The sequence below is a fragment of the Lissotriton vulgaris genome, chromosome 12 (assembly GCF_964263255.1).
Source record: "Lissotriton vulgaris chromosome 12, aLisVul1.2, whole genome shotgun sequence".
Taxonomy (NCBI): domain Eukaryota; kingdom Metazoa; phylum Chordata; class Amphibia; order Caudata; family Salamandridae; genus Lissotriton; species Lissotriton vulgaris.
The window spans coordinates 138,285,181-138,307,112 of NC_141700.1; the positions used below are offsets into that span (position 1 = coordinate 138,285,181).

Sequence of the window (21,932 nt, forward strand, 5' to 3'; positions counted from 1 at the left end):
AGGCAGGCAGGTCCTTCGGGGTCTTTGAGGTTGCTGGCTGCAGGACACACCGAGATTTCACAGGAGTAGGATCATGGGGAGACAGGCATGTAGGGCTTGGGACAAGTCAGTGGGCGTCGTCCTTTTGTTAGCTCTGCGCGGCTCTTCAGTCCTCATCTTTGTTGTTTCTGGATTTGAAGAAGCAAGGTTCAGGGTGCCCCCTAAATACTAGATTTAGGGGTGTTACAGGTAGGTAGAAGGCATGGACCAATGGGTCTCCTTCCTGGGGTGGGTACATCCCCTATTAGGTCACCCTCTAGCGGGAGGGGGGGAATGAGCCTGTCCCTGGTTGGTTGGGTCCCCCCCATCCTCAAGATGGCAGGGACTTGGAGTTGTGCTTCACCCCGCCTCCCCCACCTGAGGTGTGGAGTTGTCAGAGGTGGGCACACCTCTCTCCCTCACTTGTTTTCCCCACCGGTTCTCCCGCCCAAAGTGGGGGGCAAAAACAGTGGGCACCAGTTGCTGAAAGCAGCAAATGGTCTGGGGAAGCTCAAAAAGGTAAAAAGAACAACTGATGGACAGAATGCAGAACAATGCCATACATTCACCCCAGTACAGAGATCTGGGCCTAAATCCATCTTTTTTTGCTCACCGTGCCATTACAGTTTAGACCCAGCCATATGCAAATCAGTCATGACCCTGCACCCAGAAGGAACAGTCCAGCCCGAACAAAGGTGGTATGCCTCTAAAGCTTAGTCTTCGTGAACCCTGCCCATCCTGGGCAAGTAGGCTTGGCACCTCGTCCCAGGATGTGCCTGGTTTCAGGCCCCCGAGAGCAGCAGGGGCTCGACCCAGGGGTCCAGAAACATGTCTGTTGATGGCAACCTAAGCAGCCACTCAGTCGGGACACTAAGTGGGTCACATTAAATCCCACACTGGCATCAGTGTGGGTTTAATGTGCTGAGAAGTTGGATACCAAAATTCCCAGTTTTCAGTGTAGCCATTATTATGGTGTTGGAGTTCGTAATGACTCAGCACCATATACTCTTAATGGCAGCACTGTACTTACAATGCCCAAAAATGGACTTGGGGACTGTAGGGGTCATGCTTTGACCCCGAAGGTTTTGGCTTGGTGCCTGAGTGAACGACAACGCCGGGATGCTTTGACTTATGTTTCGGTGCCGAGCCCGAGGGCAGGGTGTTGGAAACATGTTCAGTGCCGACCATGGCCCGAGGACAGAGGTGGAATCGGAGCCTTTTTCTTCCGCGGAGTTGAATCTTGGGGCAAGGGAGGATCGGTACTCACGATATGCTGACCTTTGCGGAATATTTTCATCCACATCGGAGCCGGACTCTGAGACGAAGACAGGGTGCTCTTGTTCTTCCTTGGCCACTATGGCATAGTCTGTTTCTTGTTCGGAATCTTCCCAGAAGAGGTCAAAAAGTGGTTCTGACTGCCTATCGAGACATCGAGCCCGACGGTCGTGGTGCGGTTTCTTCGAGCGGAAAGATTTACACGTGTCGCAGTCTTTTTCGTTGCGCTCCGGAGAGAAGCACAGGCTGCACACTTCGTGCAAGTCTGTGCGCAGCAAGTTCGCGTGTCACGGACGTCAGAATTTGAATGGAGTCTGTCCCATCGACTGCGAGGCGAACCAACGTGGGTAGGGCCCAATGGCCTTCCACGAGTTTCCGGATTGAAAAGAGGTTTATTAAATACGCGGAGAAGGGAAATACGCAACAAACACAATACAGTCAAGGGTAAGTGGATTGCGCAGCGAGGGGAACCCGAGAAACTGTCGTACCGGAGCGCAGCAATTCACGTCCGAACCCAATGGCGGAAAAAAATAAAACGGAGTCGATACCCATGTGTACCATCACCAAACGGAGTCACCTACCTCGTGACTGCAAGTTTTTTTTCTTCTAAGTCGTTGCAAACATCTGGACTCAACACTAGATGGCAGGAGTATGCAAAGAATGTGATCTACAGCTCACATGCCTCGAACAAATGGTTTTCTAGTTGTCGCATCATAGTCCAACCAAGGAAATTAAAGGTTCCAAACAGCATTCCTCTCCTTAGGGTACTAAATAGGAAATCCAAGGCCACAACCACTTGCCTCACTTATCACAGAGGTTCCCAGACCCGGGTATTCTGGCCTAGAACTACAATTTTATCATGAACATTGCCAGACCAATGTAAAGAGGGTTTCAAACAACTCTTTGGTTTCATGGGAGACTTAGCCCCAACCTCTATTTCTCCACATGTCTGCATGCAGGGTTATGAGAATACTACACACTACTCCAACACAGCAGAGCAAATCACATTTCCAAGGGTTCTTAAAATCCACCAGGCATTAACATTAGAAAGGAGAATAACACCCCACATCTACCACCTGATGTTTAAAAGGATTGGGAAAGGGATGTTTAGTCAGCTCGACCTGAACTCACCATTCTCCACTTTGGTGCGCAGTTTCCCCTGCTTAGGATTCTCAAAGATTGGATGATGATCTGTGCTCCCTTCTTCAGCTGGAGGATCAGAGCAAGACTTATCGAAAAGTGCACCATCCCCACAAGGTGCAGTGCTATAGAAAGACACAAAATACATCTCACTTAACCGCATATAGAAATCAAGCTACTTATTTTTAGCAATGAACAGCATTTCATTCTTGCTCTCATTCTGAATGTACATATATTCTGCAATGTTAGGGAAGGCTTGGAAGGGTGACTTTTTTCAATGGAACTGTTCATCCTTGATCAGACAATTTTTTTTAAAGACTTAATTGTTTTCTTGCAAATTTTAGCACCGGGTAAACTACACTGCTCTCACTTCACATCTCTTCCCAAAGGCTGTGAGACTGTTGTCACCCCCACCCGGCGGTCCCATTTGACCTTATCACATTATAGTGAAGCCTTTACAGCACTACATTGGGGCCTTTCTATCTTGCCCCGCATCGTCTAAATATCTACCCTACGGGGAGGTTCTGGCATTTTGAAGACATGGCTGGGCCCACTATCTCCTGGATAGTATCCACCATGCTGACTGCACTCTTGAAGCCTATGTCCATATATTTTTATGTATCATATATCTGACTGTGGCCGCCGTCCTGGCATCGTAACCCAGGCACTTCTTTCCTCCTTTGCTTGACCACAATCTTGTCGCCCTGAAGGTGTGATCCGAACGAGGGTCTAACACAGAAACGCGTATCGGCTCTGGAGCCACTGTGCTTCCTTTGCTTGCAATGGTTTCTTTGGAGAAACAACCTGAATATCCTATGTGATGTAAACTCTGTTTTGTACCATAAGACAGTGTTTTGCACATTTTAATGTATTGTTCTTGTGATGGAATGTCTGAGAAAGTAGGAGTCAATGTCTGCTTGTTTGAAAGAGTATGCATGTGCAATTCAGAATGTTTTGTATTATTTCGTGAACAAGTGGTCTGGTATTTCTTTTTTGCTATGTTGATTAAATAAATTAAATGCATAGGATATCCCTAACGCACAAGGTCTTTGTAATATTAATGTGAAAGGTACCACACCTAGGACTGTTTTGTATAGATCAGTGACGTAGTACACTATACAAAGAAATCTTTAGGCAGAGTGTCTGTTCTGATTGTTCCTTGGCTACTAGAATTTAAACCAAATCATAGGGCAATAAATAAATAAAATATTTAAACTGGCTTCCATAAAAGAAGATAAAGGACTAACCTCAAAACTTGAGACCACATGCAAGCATCTCACACAGTGAGACAGCTTAACTTTGTGATTAAACCTCAAACTGCCCTGCCACATGATGTGAATAAATTACAAGTAAACCTTTTTGCAAGTGGAGATACTTTTGATTCAGCTTCAATGCAAACAATGTGAGAAAAACTCAATGCATACTCTTAAGCAGTAGCCGAGAGATTGATCCAATAGTGGGATGGCATTAAAAACCGGATAAGAAATGTACCTGGTGGCCCTAGAGACAATTGGTAAGTACCTGATGTAGAGGTGAAAGGTAATATGGTCCTTTATTTTCAGCTTTCCACTTTCTGCCTCTTCAAAAATGCCTTCTGAAGATTCTGGATCATACTTCATGAGTTCACTGAACAGGAACCTGAAAGTTACAAAAAAAAATTACGGGACACTATCTGTTCTACAGATAACAGCAACTGCAGAACAGAGGGCACATGACCAAGCAAGTCCACCTGAAGGACAAAAATGAATAGAGAAATAATAGGACAGGAGATTTCCGCTTCCAGCTACACAATGCTGAGGCTGGCACAAGGGCACACCTCACTGTAAAAAAAACTAGGCAAGGTCAGCAAAATTATCATGGTTCTCCATCTTGGGAACCGCTACTGAATTCCTAAATAGCTACTTTTAGGAGTAGGATTCCAGAACACTTCACAGGAATATGTTGTTTATGCCTACTACAAATTAGAGTGGCTTCTACAGACTTCTGATTTGCAGTCATTGAAAGATGGACGTTTTCTTTGTATTATGAATCTGACAAGTGGGGAGTTGGCTACAGAAAAGTGAATATGGGATTTCTGTTTAGTTATACCTTTTAAAAAGGAATCTATGGGGAAATTATCTTTTGATTTAGCTAAAATGCCGCCACTAACATTTTGGAAATACTCAGTGCCTTTTTACTGACCAAGGAAAGGGCTGTTTGCGCCCCTCTCCACAAATGGGTGAAAATAATACAAGGCCAAATGCTGTAAATGTGATTAAAAACCAGTGTCAAAAGGTAGCTCAAGAAAGAGTCAAACATCGTCCCAGAGGGCCAGCACTTTGAAGTGGATGGTGGGAACATATCAGTTAGGAAGAAACAAGTGCAGGGTCCGTCTCAAAATCCCCAACTATATGTGGGCGGGAAAGTACACTGGATTTACCTCAGCAAGTGCCACTGGTTTAATTGCTCTATGCTGCATTATGGATGTCAGAAATCTTTTAGGTCTCAGATACCTGAGGCATATGATAGCTGGACCAAAACATTCACCCCCTGGATAGTAGTGTGTGACTTGCAAGGCGCAATCTCGTAATCAGACAATGAATGAACCAATTGGAAGCTGAAGAATATGAACCAAAGAAGATCGGTAGATGTTTGATTTAAGTAAAATGGGATTACTTTTTCCTGAAAAGAAGCAACATTCCTCTTTTTGGGGGCTGCTTTTATAAAAGTCTGAAAAATAACTTGTTGCACCAAATCGGATAATGCTCTGAGAAATTCTCCCCAGGTCGGTATCCCTCAAATTTTCAGTTTCATGGCCCAGATCAATACTATACTTCCAAATCTTTCAAAAAAGCAAGAAATATAGCGTTTCAGGAAAACAAGCAACCCGCCTGCCTGTAAAAGGAAAATGCAAATGCTACTTACCAGTATGCATCTGTTCTTGGCATGTAGGGCTGCTGACATTCATGCCTGTGCATAGATCGCCGCCTAGTGTTGGGTCCGGATGATTGCACATTGTTGTCCTGGAAGAGTCTTCGAAGTATCACGAGATAGGTGGCTCCTCCCCTGGACTACAGTGCGCATGGGCATCGCCTCCATCCCCAGATTGTTTTTAGCCATTGGCAGAGATGGAGTGAAGTATGTGAGTGATGCCCATGCTATGAGCATATGTATATATATATATAAATATATGAATACTGCAGCTGCTACCGGCGCCGGGGAGGAGGGTGGGCAATATGAATGTCAGCAGCCCTACATCCCAAGAACAGATGCATACTGGTAAGTAGCATTTGCAGTTCGAGGCATGTGGGCTGCTGAATTCATATCTGTGCATAGAATACATAGCAGTCCTCCCATTATTGGCGGCCGCCCGTGCCAGCTGCAGCAGTCTGAAAAAGTGTTTTGAGAACAGCCTGACCAACAGCTGCCTGCTGTTTGGAGTGCACGTCTACACAGTAATGTTTAGTGAAAGTATGTGTGGTAGACCATGTGGCTGCTCTACAGATATCTTCTAAGGGAATGTTACCTAGGAAAGCCATAGAGGCCCCCAACTTTCTGGTGGAGTGGGCTCTTGGTGGGATTGTGAGAGTGCGTTTAGCCTTAGCGTAACAGATCTGAATGCATTTCACGATCCACCTAGCGATCCCAGCTTTGGAGATAGCGTTTCCCTTGTGGTGTGAGGCAAATGCAACGAAAAGTTGCTTGGTCTTACGAAAATCTTTTGTCCTGTCAATGTAGTACATTAAGGCTCTTTTAACATCAAGGGTGTGGAGCATCCGCTCCGCCAGCGACTCTGGGTTTTGAAAAAACACTGGCAACTCAATTGTCTGGTTCATGTGGAATTGAGATACAACCTTGGGTAAGAATTTAGGGTTAATGCGGAGTACCACCCTGTTAGCGTGTACTTGGAAGAAAGGTTCTTGGATGGTGAGCACCTGCAACTCACTAACCCTCCGTAGCGATGTAATTGCTACTAAGAAAGCAACCTTCCAAGTCAGAAACTGAAGCTCACAAGAGTGCAGTGGCTCAAAGGGAGGACCCATCAGCCTTGTAAGAACCACATTGAGGTTCCATTCCGGAGCTGGTGGCGTCCGTGGTGGAATGACCCTTTTGAGTCCTTCCAGAAAAGCCTTGATAGCAGGGACTTTAAAAAGTGATAGGTGTTGCCTATTCTGGAGGTATGCTGCCATTGCAGACAAGTGAATGCGGATGGAAGAATACGCTAAATTGCATTGGTACAGGTGAAACAGGTAACAAATGATGTTCTGAATGGAAGCATCTAGCGGGTCAATATCGTGGTTTACACAGTAAATGACAAACCGCTTCCATTTAGCCGCATAACAGGCTCTAGTAGTGGGCTTCCTTGCCTCCCGAATGATGTCCATGCAATCGGGAGGAAGATTGAGGTAGCCAAACTCTAGGACTTCAGGAGCCAGATCGCCAGGTTGAGCTGTTGCGGGTCTGGGTGCTGAATGTCGCCATGGCTCTGCGTCAGAAGGCTGGGAGTGAGATGAAGCCTTTGATGCGGTACCACGGAGAGTTCCAGAAACGTGGTGTACCATGGTTGGCGAGCCCACGTTGGAGCAACCAGGATGAGAGTCATCGAGTGCTGCCTGAGTTTGCGTGCCACCAGCGGTATCAGAGGTGCTGGGGGAAAAGCGTACGCAAATCTGCCTGACCAGTTCATCCACATCGCATTGCCCTGCGATTGCGGGTGTGGGAACCTGGCGGCGAAGCTTTGGCATTTTGCGTTCCTTTGTGGCGAACAGGTCTATCTCTGGATGACCCCACCTTTGGAAGTACGGTTGGAGTACTGATGGATGTATCTCCCACTCGTGCATTTGGTGGCTGTGCCTGCTGAGCAGGTCCGCCATCTGGTTGTCCTTGCCCGGGAGATGCTCCGCCATGAGGAAGATGTTCCTCTGAATGGCCCACTTCCACATGCTCTGAGCCAGATGAGACAGCTGCGGAGAGTGTGTGCCCCCCTGCTTCTGAATGTAGTACATGGCCGTCATGTTGTCCGTCCGGATCAACACAACCTTGTTGCACAGATGTACTTTGAATGCCTTTAAGGCCATGAAGATTGCCATCAGTTCCAAAACGTTGATGTGCATCTTCCTTTGCTGTAGTGTCCATAGTCCCTGCACCGTGTAGTGGAGTACATGCGCTCCCCATCCCTGGAGAGAAGCGTCCGTTGTCAGGATAGTCTGTGGCACAGGCTCCTGGAACGGTCGGCCCTTGCAAAGGTTTTGTGGATTCCACCAATGCAGAGAGTTGTACGCCCGACCGCTCACCAACACTAGGTCTGTCAGTTGCCCATGAGCCTGAGTCCACTGACGTGCTAGGCACTCCTGAAGCGGACGCATATGTAGTCTCGCGTGCGGGACGATGGAGATGCAGGAGGCCATCATGCCTATCAACTGCATGAACACCTTCGCTGGAAGCGAGTGCTGAATCGTTGCATCAGCGTTTGGATACTGGCGATTCTCACTGAATTTGGCTGCGCAGTGGCTGCCAGAGTGTCTATTGTCGCGCCCAGATACTGCCGTATATGTGCGGGTTGGAGATGGGATTTTGGATAGTTCAGCGAGAATCCCAGATCGCGCAGGAGATGAACGGTGCGGGACACGTGGTCCGCGCACTGCTGTTCTGACTTTGCCTGAATGAGCCAGTCGTCCAGATAGGGATAGACGTGGACGTTCTGTCGTCGAAGATGTGCCGCCACAGTCGCCAGGTACTTTGTAAAGACTCTTGGCGCTGTGGTAACCCCGAAAGGCAGAACCCTGAACAAGTAGTGGTGGTCCTGAAGCGTGAATCGGAGATACTTCCTGTGGGAAGGATGCAGGGGGATATGAAAGTATGCATCTTTCAGATCCAGCGTAGCCAGGAAGTCCCCCTGGCGAAGCAGGGGGAGGACCTGCTGCAACGTGAGCATATGGAAGTGCTCCGATAGAATGTACCAGTTGAGGGGCCTGAGGTCCAGGATGGGCCTGAGGGATCCGTCCTTTTTGGGGATCAGAAAGTACAGAGAGTAAACCCCTGTTCCCCTTTCTTGCAGTGGGACGAGCTCTATTGCCCCTTTTTGCAGCATGACTTGAACTTCCTGCTGCAACAAGTGCAAGTGCTCGCCGGACATAGGACGGCTTCTTGGAGGTATGTTCGGTGGAGTGGAAGTAAGTTCTAGACAGTAACCGTACTGGATAAGAGACTTGACTCACCTGTCCGTGGTGATGGATTTCCACGCGGGCAGGAACTGCTGGAGTCTCCCCCCTACCTGTGTTGTGTGGTCGGGGGGCAGTGACAAGGCGTCACTGTTTGTTGGCGGTGGAGGACCTGGAGCTGTTTCCACGTCCCCTGCCTTTGACGTTGTTGCCTCTGTAACCACCTCTACCCTTGTTGGTGTATGAGGTCTGGGTGTTGCTCTTGTAATACTGTGTGGACTGTGATGCCTGACCCCTTGAGGTGCCTCTGTTATTGGAGCGGCGAAAGGAACCACCCCAAAACTGCTGAGACTGAAGGGCCCCCATAGACTTGGCAGTGTCCATGTCTTTTTTCATTTTTTCAAGTGTCGCATCCACCTCGGGGCCAAACAGGTGGTCAGGATTAACTGTTTGGTTCAGGATGGTTGTCTGTATATCTGGTTTGAATCCTGATATTCTAAGCCATGCATGTCTCCTGAGCAACACGCTAGTGTTGATTGCCCTGGAGGCGGTATCAGCCACGTCCAGCGCACATTTGATGGAAGCGTTGGTGATCAGCTTCCCCTCCTGAATCAACATTTCACCTGCCTCCTTGTACTGATCAGGTAAGTGTTGCAGAAGTGTTTCTAGGGTGTCATAATGCGCCCTATCGTAGCGTGCAAGTAGGGCCTGCGTGTTTGAAATGCGCCAAATATTAGCTGCCTGCGCAGCAATTCTTTTCCCTGAGGCTTCAAATATTTTTGACTCTTTGTCTGGGGGAGGAGCGTCACCCGTGGTCTGCGAGTTCGCCCGTTTACGTGCGTTGGATACCACCAAAGAATCCAGTGGCAAGTGTCCCTTGATGTACGTTGGATCCGAGGGCGCTGCCTTGTTTTTTTTATCAATACGAGAATTGATGACTCGCGCCCGAGTGGGCTCCTTGAAAACCTCTGGCGCATGCTTCAGCACTCCCTTCAGCATAGGCAATGTCTTGACTGACTTTTCAGCCACTGAGAAAGTGTCAAACAGAAAATCTACATCCACAGGATCTGAATGTAGGTCGACATCATGATTAGCTGCAGCCCTCTCAATCAGAGCGTTGAAGGCTGCAGAGTCCTCTGTTGGAGAAGTCTTTGCTGCAAAAAGCTGCGGTTCATGACCCGACTGAGGGTCCTCAGGGTCGCCTCCGGCAGACCAAGGTTCATGTACCTCCTCTGGATCCGAGTATGCTGGATAATTGTACTCGTCCTCTTCATCTCCGTCACCTTCTCCAGCGTTTGAATGCGATGGTGAAAGTTCTAAATTATGTGGAGATGCAGGCTCTATAGGGGCAGAAGTACCCGCAGAGTCCTTCTTGTTTTTGAGTGGAATACAATAATGCTCCAACACCGGCTCCGTGGTGATCTTCCGTTTGAGGAGAGAGAGCTTCCCGGTGTTGGCGTCGATGATAACCTCCCGACGTTCCTCATCTGCGAGTGGCTGGAGCCGAGGCTTCGGCACCACCAAGGACGCCTTGGGCGTTGACACCACCTTCAAAGGCACCCCGGCCCCATGCTTCGGAGCGAAAGCCTTCGGCGTCGTCTTCGGCGGCAGCGTGTAGCGGATAGGCGTCTGCGCCTTTGCCGGCTTCGGTGTAGGCTTTGGCACCACATCCTTCGGTTCGGGAGCCTCAGCGTCCTTCCGAATCCTCTGCAGGGACTCGACGACCTTTTTGGCTAAGGCCGGGGAGGGCTGGACCGGCTCGAGCGATTTCCCCGAGTCCGGAGTCGGGTCGGCGAAAGGCACGGTCTTCGGAGCCGACACATCACCATCCTTGGCCTTGACGGCCGGAGTCGGCGCAGCCAGAGCTTCGGCGCTGTCCTGACGCTTCTTCGGAGCCTTTTTCGGGTCATCGACCTCGACCACCTTCGGCGCCGACGCGGCCGCGCCGGTCGTCTTCGCCTTCGGCTTAGACACCGGGGTCTTCGGGTCAGCCATCTTGGCGTGGCTCTTGCTGTCGGCCATCTTGAATTTTTTAGACTTTGAGGCCTCTGGAGCCTTCTGTCCCACCAGAGCGACTTTCACTTTCGAAACAGTTGGTGTGGACCCCGATGGCTTCACTTTCGTTTTCTTCAACGGGAGTGGCACATCAGAAATGTCCGTGGCCGGGCCCGTAGGCGAGGCCGTGGGACGATTAACGAGGTCTTGGGTAAGGCCCGAAGGCGATCCCTCGACCTGGGCCGTAAAATGGGGGTTGACCCCTGAGTCAGTCCGAGGATGCTTCTCCTCTGAGCTATCCTCCACGGTGGCAATGGCCCCATCGTCGTCCCCTACCTCACCGACGACTTCATCAAACTCCTCGTCTCCCGCGTCGTAGTTCTCTTCCTCCGACGCCGGGCTAGAGTCTGAAACTATAAAGACATTGTCGTCTCCAACGTCTTCTTCGAAGATGTTGTCTGGCGGGGGCGCCGATAACTGGGCCTGGAGTCTAGCGGCCCGACGAAGCTTGAGAGTCTTCTTACACCGGAACTTCGAGCAGGCCATACACCTGGCCTCATCATGGTCCGGCGACAGACATTTGTTGCACACTGGGTGCACGTCGAGGTGTGAATATTTTGAGGTGCACACTGGGCACCTCTTAAACGGAGTTCGTTCCATGTCTGGAGCGTCGTGTAGGCCCGTCCGCGCCGACAGCACGCGGAAGAGCAGCAAGAGTTCGGAGCTGAAGAAAAGTCAAACCCGAACGAAAAACGATACCGACGCCAAGCCTAAAGACCTTTTGTCTTAAGTTAGGAAAGTTAAACAACTATCGATTCCGACAGAGGGAACCGAAACACATCCGAACCCAATGGCGGATAAAAACAATCTGGGGATGGAGGCGATGCCCATGCGCACTGTAGTCCAGGGGAGGAGCCACCTATCTTGTGATACTTCGAAGACTCTTCCAGGACAACAATGTGCAATCATCCGGACCCAACACTAGGCGGCGATCTATGCACAGATATGAATTCAGCAGCCCACATGCCTCGAACCTGAACTAACTAGGGAAAAGACTATGGTGAAACCACGGATTTCTGTGTTTCTTTTTAATGAAGACTAGATGCCATGAAAGGCTGTTCATGTGTTACTGTTCGATACAAGCCTTCAGACATCAGAATCACACTGGTTCATTAAAGGATGCCGAAAGATGACAGCACGATAATCATTCAGACATTCTCAAAAGGTTTTAAAAACATGAATACAAAATCAGGGGTGGAGATGCGACTTCAATCATTAAAAACAGTGCAAGGTTTCTATTTAGACAGGATACAATGCAAACAAATACTACATTGGACTGGTTCACAGTATATGTAAAAGGAATGCAAAAGCTTCGACAAAAAAAAATAGATCGGAGAAGAGTTTGAGCACTAAGTCAGATAGAGAAGAAAGACAGTGAAACAGCAAAGGAAAATGAGCTTAGGTCTTACCTGATGAAGCCCCTTCGAGAAATGACCTCTGCATGACAATCATTTACAGTCTCACCCTTCAAACTGAGCTCTTCACCTTTCACACATCTGTTACCTGCAAACACATTTTTTTAAATAATAGTCCAAGATGATCTAATAATACATGCTAATAAGTCAAGTCTTTATCTACTATCTTGTCTTCAAAGTAACAAAAACATACTTGCCTGCAAATACAGGGTTCCAAGCATTAAGTATGCACTTTACAGATGCATACTACAAGAACACTCCTTAATAGCAGATGAAGCACCCCAAGATATTTTCACAAGTGTCAGTTTACTCAACTGAATTTGCAGTGTGCTCCGACACCAGAAATATAGGTTTGGATGCACAATCTAGCACTGAGGTGATGCGATGTATCGGAAATAACAGGCACCATTATAGCAATCGTTTTCTGGATACTTTAAAACATGTGGAGGAAAGGGGCCTTTAAAAGGTTCCAGAGAGACAATCTGAGGCAAAGACGATAATGTTTAAAGAAGCATAACAAAAGGGGTAATCATTATTATGGGAGGACTGTGGTGTGTGCAAAAAAAAAAAAAAACATATAGAATTGCCTCATTAAATGGAAACCAAACATGGTGTGACAGGACAGGTTAGATTTGATCTTTGCATCCCTTAATCAATGTTAAATAGGCTACAAAACAAGAGTGGGCCTTTTTTTATTATGAAAAGGCGTTGTCAAGCTTTGGTAATGTACAAATAATGGGTATCTGGCGGTCGAAGTGCAACACATAAGGACACAAACAAAGGAAGACTGGCAGCGGACTTGCACTTGTTGGGTGACTGAGGGATTCTTGTAACATCACTACAAACTTGTGTATAAACACATCAAGCCCAAACTAAGTGGGTGTGCAAGCTTTTATACACTCAGGCAAAAATAAAACCGCAGGCTCGTAAGATGTAAGACTTCTTCAGACAGAGCTGCACTGCGCGTTTGACTCAGACAAAGCAACTGCTAAATCTTCCATCCATCTGTCAATTACACACACAGTACAGCTGAAGTCAGCTTCCATTGTACACAAATTCAACATATACCATGAACAGCAGTAAGGTAAACTACACACACACACGTTGGGATGCAGTAGCAAATTAGGTTCCCCTTAAACGTGGTACAGGGAGCAGGGGAGGGTACACAGGCAATGCAAGCAGAGGTGCATGCAAGCCTTTCAACCAAAGTCTACACTATGGATGTACTTTCTAACTCCAGAATCCTAAGGTTCAACCACCACAGGGAAACATCCACGATCCACCCAGCCCAGTGCAGCTTTAACCCCAGAAAGTGGGCTACACCGAATCTGTCCAGAATTTATAATGGTCTACGCTGCAAGAAGGAAAGGGAAAGCCAATAAAAGAATCACTGGTCGGCAAACCAAAAAGGGCTAGCCAGCATGCAGAACAAGTTACTTACCTTCGGTAACGCTTTTCTGGTGGATACAGTATCTGCCTGTGGATTCCTCACCTTGTGAATATCCCCCTGCGTCAGCAACATTCTGAAATTCTTTTTGTAGCTTTGCGCCGACAACGTCACAGAAGCACGGCATCGCGCGCAGCTCTGCTGACGTCACAGACTCCATAATAGGCCCACGTCGGCGTGATGACATCAGTTCCACCCTTTTTTCTGTGCCTTCGAGGTACACGGACGGAACAGTGGATATACACACAATGTACACAGTAACAAATAATCAAAAACACACACAGTGTGTAGCCAAAGCAGGAAAGCAATTAAAATAACATTTACTTTGACATTAAAATGTTTACACTATAATAAATCAGGTATAGAAGAGTGGACAACGGGGGGTGGGGTGGGTCAGTGAGGAATCCACAGGCAGATACTGTATCTACCAGAAAAAGCGTTTCCGAAGGTAACTTGTTCTTCTGATGGATACAACTGCCAGTGGATTCCTCACCTTGTGAATAGAGTCCCACAGGAGTCGCCACTGCCGGAGGAGGGTGTCCACTCTCCTATACCAGAAAATCCTGGAGGACAGAACGGGCAAAGTGGCCGTCCCTCCTCACTACGGAATCTAAGCTGTAATGCTTCGCGAAAGTGTGGAGGGAAGCCCAAGTTGCCGCTCTACAAATGTCCTCCACAGGCACAACCCTAGACAAAGCAGATGTAGCAGACCATGCTCTAGTGGAATGAGCTCTTAAACCTTCAGGAGGTTCCTTACCCGCCAGAGAGTAGCATATCTTGATACACACGACAATCCATCTTGACAGCATGCGCTTGTGCACTACCTTGCCTCTTCTGGCTCCAGCAAAATCAACAAAGAGCTGGTCATCCACTCTGAACTCTCTGGTTCTGTCCAAGTAGAAGCTCACCGCCCTCTTAGGGTCCAAGCGGTGAAGTCTCTCCTCCTTGGAAGGGTGAGGATAAAAGGTAGGAAGGGTAATGGACTGCCCTAGATGGAAAGGAGTTACCGCCTTAGGCAGAAAAGCAGCCCTGGTCCTGAGAACCATTCGTTCAGCATGAATGGTCAAGAATGGGGGCTTTGAACTAAGAGCTTGAAGCTCACTTACCCTCCTTGCCAAGGTAATTGCGATCAGAAAGACAGTCTTGAAAGACAATAATCTCAAGGGACACTTGTGCAAAGGTTCAAAAGGTGAACCCATCAAGAAAGTGAGCACAAGATCTAAGTCCCATTGAGGTACAATAAATGGAGTAGGAGGAAATTTATTTGTAAGGCCTTTTAGAAATCTCAAAACGACAGGAGATTTAAATAAAGACGGCTGATCCGACTAACAGAGAAATGCCGATAGATAACCTTTGACTGTCGCTACAGTAAACCCTTGCTGAGCCAAAGAAAGCGCAAACTGAAGTATGTCAGATAAACAAGCCCTCAAAGGATAGATGGACTTCTCTCCACACCAAGCAACAAATTTAGACCACCTATAAGAGTAGATAGACTTGGTGGAGTCACACCTGGCCGATAAGATGAGATCCACCACATCATGTGGGATAGAAAAGGAATTCAGGTTGCCCCGTTCACTCTCCAGGCATGAAGGTGGTAGGTATGGAGGTGAGGGTGTAGAACCTGCCCCTCCATCTAAGATCTGCCCTGAGAGGGAGACTGAGCGGCAGGCACGAGGAGAGGTGGAGAAGCACAAGTTACTACTTGTGTAACGATATATCTGTGAGAGACATTAGTTAGTGATAGATTCCTTACCTTAGAATATCCCCAGGCGTCAGACTGGATCCAGAAACTTTTGCGTAGCAATACCATTGCGCGCCGGTAGGCGTCGTCTGCTTCTCCGCGTCAGTCGTCGTCGTGAGCGCCGGGATGACGTCGTCGTACTTAGACGGCGCCCATGCGCGCTGACGTCAGTTCTGATTACACAGCTTTTCCGCGCCAGATACGCAGAGCTATGATAGAACTAACACTGGTGCCATGAAACTAGGGCCCTGAAAGGGGATGACCTTAACCCTAGATATCGGTTCGCAGAACGGGGAGGATGGGTGGGTCGGTAAGGAATCTATCACCAACTAATGTCTCTTACAGATATATCGTTACACAAGTAGTAACTTGTGCATCTGAAAGAGACACGTTAGTGATAGATTCCTTACCTTAGAATAGATACCCCAGCAATACCAACCCCGGTGGTGGGTCTGCGAACCAATATCACACCAGAAAGTCCTGGAGGACGGAACGGCCAAAGAAGCCATCCCTCCGGACTGGACTGTCCAGGCAGTAGTGTCTTGCAAACGTGTGCAGCGAGGCCCACGTAGCTGCCTGGCAAATGTCCTGTAAGGGGACTCCTCGGCCCAGGGCAGTTGTTGTCGCCGTGGCCCGAGTGGAGTGAGCCCACAGCCCAGCCGGGGGCTCCTTCCTCGCCATGGAGTAGCATGCTTGAATACACAAGATGATCCACCTCGAAATGGTCCTCTTGTGTACAGCCTTTCCCTTCTTCGCGCCCACGTAACCAACAAAGAGTTGGTCATCCACCCGGAATTGGCGTGTGCGATCTAAGTAGTAGGAGAGCGCACGTTTTGGATCCAGACGGTGGAGCCTCTCTTCCTCTTTCGAGGGATGCGGAGGCGGAAAGAAGGTGGGCAAAGTGATGGACTGCCCGATGTGGAAGGCCGTGACAACCTTGGGCAGAAAGGAAGGTCGTGTACGTAACACCACCTTGTCAGGATGAACAGACAGGAAAGGTGGAGAAGAAGAAAGAGCCTGGAGCTCACTCACTCTCCTGGCAGAGGTGATGGCAACCAGGAAGGCAGTTTTCAACGTGAGAAGACGGAGAGGACAGTTATGGAGTGGCTCAAAGGGAGCACACATCAGATAAGTGAGAACAAGATTCAAGTCCCACTGGGGCATCACGAAGGGAACAGGAGGGAACATGTGTGTGATGCCCTTCAGAAATCTACTTACAATGGGGGACTTGAATAAAGAAGGCTGATCTGGTAGCCTCAAGAAGGCGGATAGAGCAGAAAGGTACCCTTTAAGAGTGCCCAGAGCAGAGCCCTGCTGGGCAAGGGAAAGAAGAAAGAGCAGCACTTCCGAAAGGGGTGCAGAGAGAGGATCCACAGCCTTTGCTGTGCACCATGCCACAAATCTGTTCCACCTGCAGGCGTATACCGACTTTGTGGAGGGACGCCTGGCTGCCAGAATGATATCACAGACTTCAGGAGGCAAGTCAAATGGCCTCAACTGCCGCCGCTCAATCTCCAAGCTTGTAGGTGGAGACTGGACAGGTTCGGGTGCAGGACCGTCCCCTGCTGCTGCGACAGAAGGTCCTCCCGAAGAGGCAGACGAATCGGGGGATCGACTGACATGCTGAGTAGCTCGGGATACCAGTATCTTCGTGCCCAGTCCGGAGCCACAAGGATAACCCGGGCCGGGTCGCGCCTGATCTTTTCAGCACTCTGGGCAGAAGTGGTATAGGCGGAAAGGCGTACAACAGACCGCAGCTCCACTCGCGACGAAAAGCGTCTCCGAGCGAGTGCCGCCTTGGAAATTCCAACGCGCAGAACTGATGACATTGCGCGTTCTCTTCTGTGGCGAATAGATCTAACCAAGGCTCTCCCCACTGCTGAAAGAGACCTTGCGCGACGTCCGAGTTCAGACGCCATTCGTGATCCATCATGCACCGACGGCTGAGTTCGTCCACCCTGGCATTCAGAGAGCCTGCCAGGTGTTGAACCACCAGGGTCACGCCCTGACGTTCCAGCCATTGCCATAGGCGCAGAGCCTCCTGGCAAAGGGTCCACGACCCCACCCCGCCCTGTTTGTTGCAGTACCACATGGCGGTGGTGTTGTCGGTGAACACTTGCACTACACGTCCCCGGACAGAGGGGAGGAATGCTTTCAGTGCTAGACGAATCGCCCGAAGCTCCAGCAAGTTGATATGGAGCCGGGACTCCGCCGGAGACCAGAGGCCTCTGATCTCCGCCTCTCCCATGTGGCCCCCCCAGCCCTGGAGGGACGCGTCCGTCACAACTACGTGCTCCGGGTGGAGTAGGGAGAGGGATCTGCCACTGACCCAGTCGCGGTCCGTGAGCCACCACTGCAGTTGTCTCGCAGTGCCCTCCGAGAACAGGACATGATAGGACAGGTTGCCCTGATGCTGGGCCCACTGAAACTTCAGGTCCCACTGCAGAGCCCGCATCCGCCACCTGGCGTGACGCACCAGAAGGATGCAGGAGGCCATCAGTCCCAGAAGCCGTAGCGTCAACCTGACCGAGACTCGGGATAACGGCTGGAAGATGGGAACCAGAGCCTGAATATCCCGAACCCGCTGCTCGGGTGGATTAACCCGAAACTGCGCCGAGTCGAGAACCGCTCCGATGAAGAGGAGCTTCTGAGAGGGACACAGGTGTGACTTCGGCACATTGATGGAGAACCCCAGCAGGTGCAGGAGGTCGGCCGTAGTCTGGAGGTGGCTGACGACTGTCTGCAACCAGTCGTCGAGGTAGGGGAAGACTGATACCCCCTGCCTGCGCAGATGAGCTGCGACCACCGCCATCACCTTCGTGAACACCCGTGGGGTGCTGGTAAGGCCGAAGGGGAGCACGGTAAACTGAAAGTGCTCTTGGCCTACCGTGAACCGCAGGTAACGCCGGTGGGCTGGCAGGACGGGGATGTGGAAATAGGCGTCCTGCAGGTCCAACGCTACCATCCAGTCTCCCGGGTCCAGGGCAGCCAGGACCTGAGCCACAGTGAGCATCTTGAACTTCTCCGTCCGGAGGAAGCCGTTGACGTTCCGCAAGTCCAAGATAGGGCGTAGGCCCCCTTTGCCCTTCTTGGGCACCAGAAAGTAGTGGGAGTAACATCCACACCCTACTTCTGGCCCAGGAACGCGCTCGATGGCCCTCTTGGCCAAGAGGGCCGTGACCTCTTGCAGAAGTTGCAAGTGATCCCCCGACACACGGTGGTATTGTGGTGGCATGGATGGAGGGGGTGCCTCGAAGGGAAGGGAGTAGCTCCTTCGGACAATCTGCAGCACCCACCTGTCCGAAGTGACTGTATGCCAGTGGGAGAGGTGATGGCGTACCCCGCCCCCCACAGGCATCACATGGGCCTGAAAACTCGGGCTAGGAAGGTTTTGAGGCAGGTGCTGCTGAGGGAGGTGTGGACTGGCCTCGCCGCTGGCCCGACCGCCGCCACAACGGTTCCCACGTCCGCCACCGCGCTGCTGGACATTTTGCGGTGTGTGGCTGACGGTACGTGGTGGGGCGCCCCTTCCATGGCCACGAAAGGAGCGAAAGGCACCCGTTTGCTGGCGTGGGGCCGTGAGGCCTAAGGACTTGGCCGTAGCCCTGGAGTCCTTGAAACGTTCCAGCGCATGGTCTGCCTTGTCGCCGAAGAGGCGACGGCCATCAAACAGCATGTCCAGGAGGGTGGCCTGGACATCGGCCGAGAAGTTGGCGGACCTCAACCAGGCGTGGCGTCGAACCACGACAGTCGTTGCCCTGCCCAGTGAGTCCGTGGTATCCAGCCCACACCGGATGGAATATCGCGCTGCATCTCGGCCGTCCGCAAGGGCTTGGCCGAGTGTCGCCTGGACCTCCTCCGGGCATCTAGGCAGCACCTCCGCAACCGTGTCCCACAGAGTGTGGGTGTAGCGGCCCAAGAGAAGGGCGGTATTCACAGACCGCAGCCCTAAGCTAACAGACGAGAAAATCTTCTTCCCGAACTGTTCATATCTCTTGGATTCCCTGTCGGGCGGGGCCGACGGGAACGCGGTTTGGGAGTTTGAGGCCTGGATGACCAGACTCTCGGGGGTAGGATGGGTGGACAAAAAGCATGGGTCGCCCGGGGCCGGGCGGTAGCGTCTGGCCACGATCCTATCCACAGGGGGGCCTGTGGCGGGCTTGGACCAAGTGCCCAGAAGAACGTCACATAAGGCCTCATTGAACGGGAGCAGGGGCTCCGCGGAGCCTGACTGCGGTTTGAGGACCTCAGTGAGGAGATTAGTCCTCACGGCCGCGACGGGGTGCTGAAGGTTTAAGGCCTTATCTTAACTATTGGAAAATCTCCCCTCAAATAACGAAGACCCTTGTCTGGCAAACCAGGAGTACGAAAGCTGGATTCTGCACTCCCTTGAGACCATCCTCCCCCTCAAGAAAATATGGGCTAAACGTTCCCACAAAACAGCCCCATGGTATACGGAAGCCCTTAGAGACAAAAAGCGACACTGCCGAAAAGCAGAAAGAAAATGGCGCTCAAACTACTCTATGGAGGACAAAACCCGATATCGGGAAGAAATAAAAACTTATAAAGAGGAGATAAAAACTGCACAAACAAAATACTTCTCCAATAAGATCCTAACCTCAAATTCCAAACCCAGGCAAATTTTCCAAACTCTGCAGACCCTGATCAAACCACCCCCTTCCAGTGTTCACGAGGAGAAATCAACCGCCCAATGTAACGACCTGGCAGAATTCTTCTCGGCCTAAGTGAATAAGATATACACTTCCTTCTCAACCAGCACTGCCTCTCCGTTACCTCATAACAACAACGGAGGGTCAGACCCTGAGCTAACCTTCTCACCCACACTTGACCACTTCCCCTGCATGGACCTAGAAGCAGTTGAATCTACAGCTCGGAAAGTGAAATCTGGCTCACCAACCGACCCGGCCCCCCCAGAGACTATGTTACTTGCATCCCAGACGGTTCTACCCATCATCAAGAATCTCGTGAATGCATCCATTGACTCTGCCACTGTTCCTCCTGCCTGGAAACGGGCAATGGTTCGAGCACTAATAAAAAAGCCTCATCTAGATCCCTCGGACTTTGCCAACTACCGCCCGATCTCACTACTTCCTTGGGTGAGCAAAATTGCAGAGAAATACATCAATCTCCAATTGGTCAACTATCTGGAAAGCAATCAGCTGTTAGACCCTACCCAGACAGGATTCAGGCCTAAGCATGGAACAGAGTCTGCCCTCCTTATGGTCGTCGAGGAGTCCAGGAAAATCATTGATCAAGGAGGATCAGTGGCAGTGGTCCTCCTTGATCTTAGTGCGGCGTTTGACACGGTCAGTCATAACACCTTACTGAACCGTATATCAAACGTCGGCATCGTGGACAAGGCCTGGCTCTGGATAAAATCCTTCCTAAGCAATAGGTCGTTCCAGGTGTTTGACGGACAAGCAGTCTCCTCCAGCATACCCCTGAAGTGTGGAGTCCCCCAGGGCTCCTCTCTAAGCCCTGCGCTTTTTAATATCTATATGAGACCACTGGCTGAGGTAGTTCGTCCGTATGGAGTTAAGATCATTTCCTATGCGGACGACACAGCTGGTGGTCTCCTTAGCGCAGGAAGCCCAACACTCTCCATCGGGGGGCCTAACCAAATGCCTGGATGACGCTGTCCTCACTAAAGCTGAATGGGGCCAAAACGGAGCTCATGCTGTTAGGCCCGGCCGATCCGGCCCTCTTCAAATCATTATGGCCCACCTGTCTAGGCCCCCCCCCCCGTTCCGAAAGATAACATCAAAAGCCTGGGGGTATGGCTGGACAGGAATCTTTCTCTTAACAAAGCTCTCCGCCACCTGCTTTGGACTCCTCCGGACACTGAAGAAGGTCCTCCCCTTGCTCCCAAAGGAGGCTAAACAAACAGCTATTCAGGGCATAATACAATCACGCCTGGACTCAAATAACGTCCTTTATCTGGGAGCCCCAGAGTACACATTGAATAGATTGCAACTGGTGCAGAACTGTGCGGCCCGTACCCTACTGCAAATTCCACGAAGAACCCCAGTCAGAGAGGCACTGACCAGCCTTCACTGGCTGCCAGTACGTAAAAGAGTCACCTTCAAAGCAATGTGTATCGCCCATCAGGCCTTTTGGGACTCGGGCCCAAAAATCATGCGCAGCCTAGTTAGCCAATACCACCCAGGCAGAGAACTACGGTCTAGTCAGGCTTTTATGGCAACAGTCCCCAGAATTAAAAGGTCTAGAGCAGGCGGAAGAATGTTCACCTTCAACGCCTCAAAAATCTGGAACTCCCTTCCCCTGAGATCTAACCCCAACCTTGCTTCCTTTTGCAAGCAACTTAAAACCCATCTGTTCAAATCCCCGTAATCATTTCAGCCCCCTTCCCCTCCTCCCAGTCTGTCAGCCTCACTACACCCCCCTCTGGTTCCCTAGCGCTTGGACGCCCCAGGGCATCAATCGCGCTGTATAAATGCATTTTCATTTTCATTCATTTCATTTCATTTCATTTCATTCCATTTCATTTCCTTAGCTGCCTTCGTCAACACTACGCTGTAAGCAGAACCCGCCTCCGAAGCCACAGTCGGAGGCGATGTAAATCCAGTGTCTGGCAATGTGTCAATACCACTGGCCTCCCCAAGCTCATATGTCCAGTCCTGCTGTGACTGGCAATCATGTGCCAGAGGGTCCTCGGACCC

At 50.2% G+C, this 21,932-nt stretch overlaps 1 protein-coding gene across 3 annotated transcripts in view; it reads right to left on the reverse strand.

Moving 5' to 3' along the window:
- Nucleotides 1-21,932, reverse strand: part of ADAR (adenosine deaminase RNA specific) — a 261,026-nt gene that overhangs the window by 118,018 nt on the left and 121,076 nt on the right. For all 3 annotated transcript variants that reach the window (XM_086947602.1, XM_086947600.1, XM_086947601.1), the window contains exons 9-11: nucleotides 12,038-12,131; nucleotides 3,955-4,071; nucleotides 2,425-2,558 (exon numbers count right to left, since the gene is read on the reverse strand). In XM_086947602.1, coding sequence (XP_086803728.1) covers nucleotides 2,425-2,558; nucleotides 3,955-4,071; nucleotides 12,038-12,131 — 345 coding nt within the window. The remainder of the gene's footprint in view (nucleotides 1-2,424; nucleotides 2,559-3,954; nucleotides 4,072-12,037; nucleotides 12,132-21,932) is intronic.